We start from the raw sequence: 2889 nt of genomic DNA on the forward strand, positions 1-2889 counted from the left end.
TTGCCGCCATGTACGCTTTTTGCGCGTTACCTAACAGGACGTTTACTGGCCCGCGATTGGTCTACCTCGGCTGTGAGGAAGATCATACAAAGTTGCTGTTTTGCGTCCCAAAATCTGGCGTTATTCATAATGGCGCGCACAAATGATTTTCATACAGCACTGATATGCATGACTGTTATAATTGGTAGGCATTTATGTTTTACAGAAACTGGGAAAATTTAAAATTACATACATATTTCTTATAGGTGGTACTGGCTTCCACAACAATGCCGTGACTGTGAATCCACAAGATTTGGCGCCATCACATTCGGGTAGCGTTTTCGGTTTGATGAATACTGTTGGCGCAGTTCCTGGCTTCTTGGGTGTTTATCTCGCTGGACATATACTGGAGATAACGCAAAGCTGGCCGATTGTGTTTAGCACTGCTGCAGTTATAAATTTAGTTGGTTGGACTGTGTTTCTTATATTCGGCTCAGCCGAGGCGATTGTATGATTTCTGAACATAAGATTTCTTCATACTCCAAAAGCATATTGTACATTTTTTGACGCACTGACTGTTTTATGTTTTTCCAAATATAGGTCTGGTACATATTTCTTTTGACTGGATAGAAGGCTATAATTATGTATGTGATTTCTTGTAACTATAATATTTAAATGTTCGATATCTACAAATAATTAGAGAAACATATTTTTTAAGTAGTATTGTAAATTATATATGCGTGATATGCAATATTAAGCAGATCTAATTACAATAAGAATAGTAAAACCAAACGTAAATTGGTTATTTGCGTACACTTTATTACAAGTTGTGTTATTTTTTATGAATTGCAACATATGGAGCTTTCCTCGGCGCAACGAATTTCTTTTTAAAAACCTGTTTGGATTTATTTAACGTCTATAAGCATTTTAGACATGTATGGGCCATCTAATTCGTAGCCTAGTTTACGGTAGTAGGCACGTGTGCCCACTCCAGAAATAACTGCCAATTTTACGCTGCCATGCTCCTCGCGTGCAATACGAGCTGCCTCTTCCATTAGCAACATTCCGAAACCCTAGAAAATGCGGCGAAAGCAGTATATGTAAATCGATTCTAATTCTGAATTTTTTATTTCACAAACCTGATGCTGAAACTTGGTTGGATCTCTTGCATTGACCGGCACTACCGATCCATAAACATGCAATTCGCGTACAATCGAACATTGTCCAACCTCAGTCAGCTCGCTTTGGAACGTATCTGGCGAGCATTTACGCAAACGCAACAGTCCCACCAGTATATCCTGCTCTGGATCTTCGTAGGAGAGGAACGTCTCCCAACCACCGTTGGCAAAGTAGTCGCGTCGTATGAGTTCGATTTCATAAGGGCGCACTTTATTGTGTATTTCTTGAATGCCAACTTCCCGTGTACGCACATCACGACAATCCGTACCCCAATCTTTCATACGAGCTAAGGCAAGCTCGCGTAGATTGCCGTGTTCCACGCCAGAGCTGTAAGTATATCGCATTAGTAAAGTATATTTTATTTATGTTACCATTATGTGACAAACCTCACTAGCGGCATTGGTATATCGCGCTGCACACGATAGACACGCGTCCATGGTGGCACGAGTGCCAATATTTTTGCCACCAGATCGACCAGCATCGATGGTGGATAAGACTTGTAGCGTCCAGTTTTCCATAGTTCATAGAGGCCAGTTCCGCGTATAACAAGCGTTGGATAGATTTTCAAGCCATCCGAGCGGAAAGCTGGATTTTCAAAGTATTCCTAAAAAAGAAGTTTCTATAATCTCTGCCTCTACAGTAGAAAGTTTTGTGCTTACAATAAACTGTTCCAAATCACGTTCGAAATCCACATTCGGCAAGTCGGGCATCATATGCGCCACAATTTTGTAACCCGAATCCTTGCCCAATTGAAAGCTTTCACACACTGCCTTCACAGTATGGCCGCGATTAGTATCGCGTGCAACATCTTCATACACCGATTGTACGCCGATTTCCAAACGCGTACAACCGTAATTCAACATATCTGTGATATGCCGCTTGAGACAATAATCCGGACGTGTTTCAATGGTGATTCCAATGCATTTGGTATGTGAAATTTCCGAATAACGTATAGCTTCCTTGATGTCACGGCTTGTATGCCCACTTAGTGCATCATGCAGCTTCATGATAAAGTCGTTTCGATACTTCTCATCCAAACTCATAAATGTGCCACCCATCACGATGAATTCCACTTTATCCACCGAATGTCCCAATTGTTTGAGCTGTTCAACGCGGTGTCGGGTTTGCAGATAGGGATTGTAACGCGCACGTATAGCGCGCATAGATGTCGGTTCATAACCTGTATATGATTGCGTGGAGTACTCGAAATCACTGTCCGGCCCACCAGGACAGTACACGCATATGTTTCCGGTCATGTTGATGTGTGGACAANGCTTGCACATGACTGCGACTACGGCGATCTACGTAAAAAAAATTTATTGATTTAAAAATTTAATTTTTAAATTGCACTCTTGCACTCACGCCACTAGCAGTGCGTATGGGCTTAGCACGCAGTTTAGGCAGCAATATCTTTTTAGCATCTTGGGGAACAGCCGCAATGATGTCTACCAAACGTGGTGAACTCTCCAATCCATACTTTGACGATATCCGTGCTTTAAGACGATTTAGATTAACATCTTTCTTGTCCTCGTGTGCTTTCAGAAGCTCCTGTATAATTTCACCAATGACAATCAAACTCCGTTCCTCGCGGCTTAAGCCAACTCCTGAGAAGAGCATTTAATTAAAGGGATTATAATGACAAGTTATTTGTAAGACTTACCCAACTTCTTTTTTGGCTTCATATCTAAATTTTAATCTTAAATTGACGTGTTTTTAACAATAAACAGGTAA

General features: G+C 41.1%; 2 protein-coding genes across 3 annotated transcripts; one reads left to right on the forward strand and one right to left on the reverse strand.

Annotated features, from left to right (window-relative positions):
* Positions 1-6: 6 nt before the first annotated feature.
* On the forward strand, positions 7-799 carry LOC108354848 (solute carrier family 17 member 9-like). Its single transcript, XM_017606020.1, has 2 exons — positions 7-184; positions 246-799. Exons 1-2 carry the CDS (start codon positions 130-132, stop codon positions 491-493), a joined length of 303 nt encoding a protein of 100 aa, XP_017461509.1. The 5' UTR covers positions 7-129; the 3' UTR covers positions 494-799.
* Elp3 (elongator complex protein 3) lies at positions 574-2889 on the reverse strand. Of its 2 annotated transcripts, XR_001846525.1 has the most exons (7): positions 2819-2889; positions 2521-2762; positions 1818-2459; positions 1545-1762; positions 1119-1485; positions 794-1052; positions 574-665 (listed from the first exon to the last, which is right to left on the reverse strand). XR_001846525.1 is itself a non-coding variant. In XM_017606018.1 (6 exons), the coding sequence occupies exons 1-6, from the start codon at positions 2838-2840 to the stop codon at positions 885-887; spliced, it is 1659 nt and encodes a 552-aa protein (XP_017461507.1). In that variant the 5' UTR covers positions 2841-2889; the 3' UTR covers positions 778-884. The 2 variants fall into 2 exon arrangements, 1 of the variants encoding a protein (XP_017461507.1); XM_017606018.1 differs by lacking the exon at positions 574-665 and having other exon boundaries at positions 778-1052.

The sequence above is a fragment of the Rhagoletis zephyria genome, unplaced genomic scaffold, assembly GCF_001687245.7.
Source record: "Rhagoletis zephyria isolate East Lansing unplaced genomic scaffold, Rhagoletis_zephyria_1.1 Rzeph_scaffold_39675, whole genome shotgun sequence".
NCBI classification, from domain to species: domain Eukaryota; kingdom Metazoa; phylum Arthropoda; class Insecta; order Diptera; family Tephritidae; genus Rhagoletis; species Rhagoletis zephyria.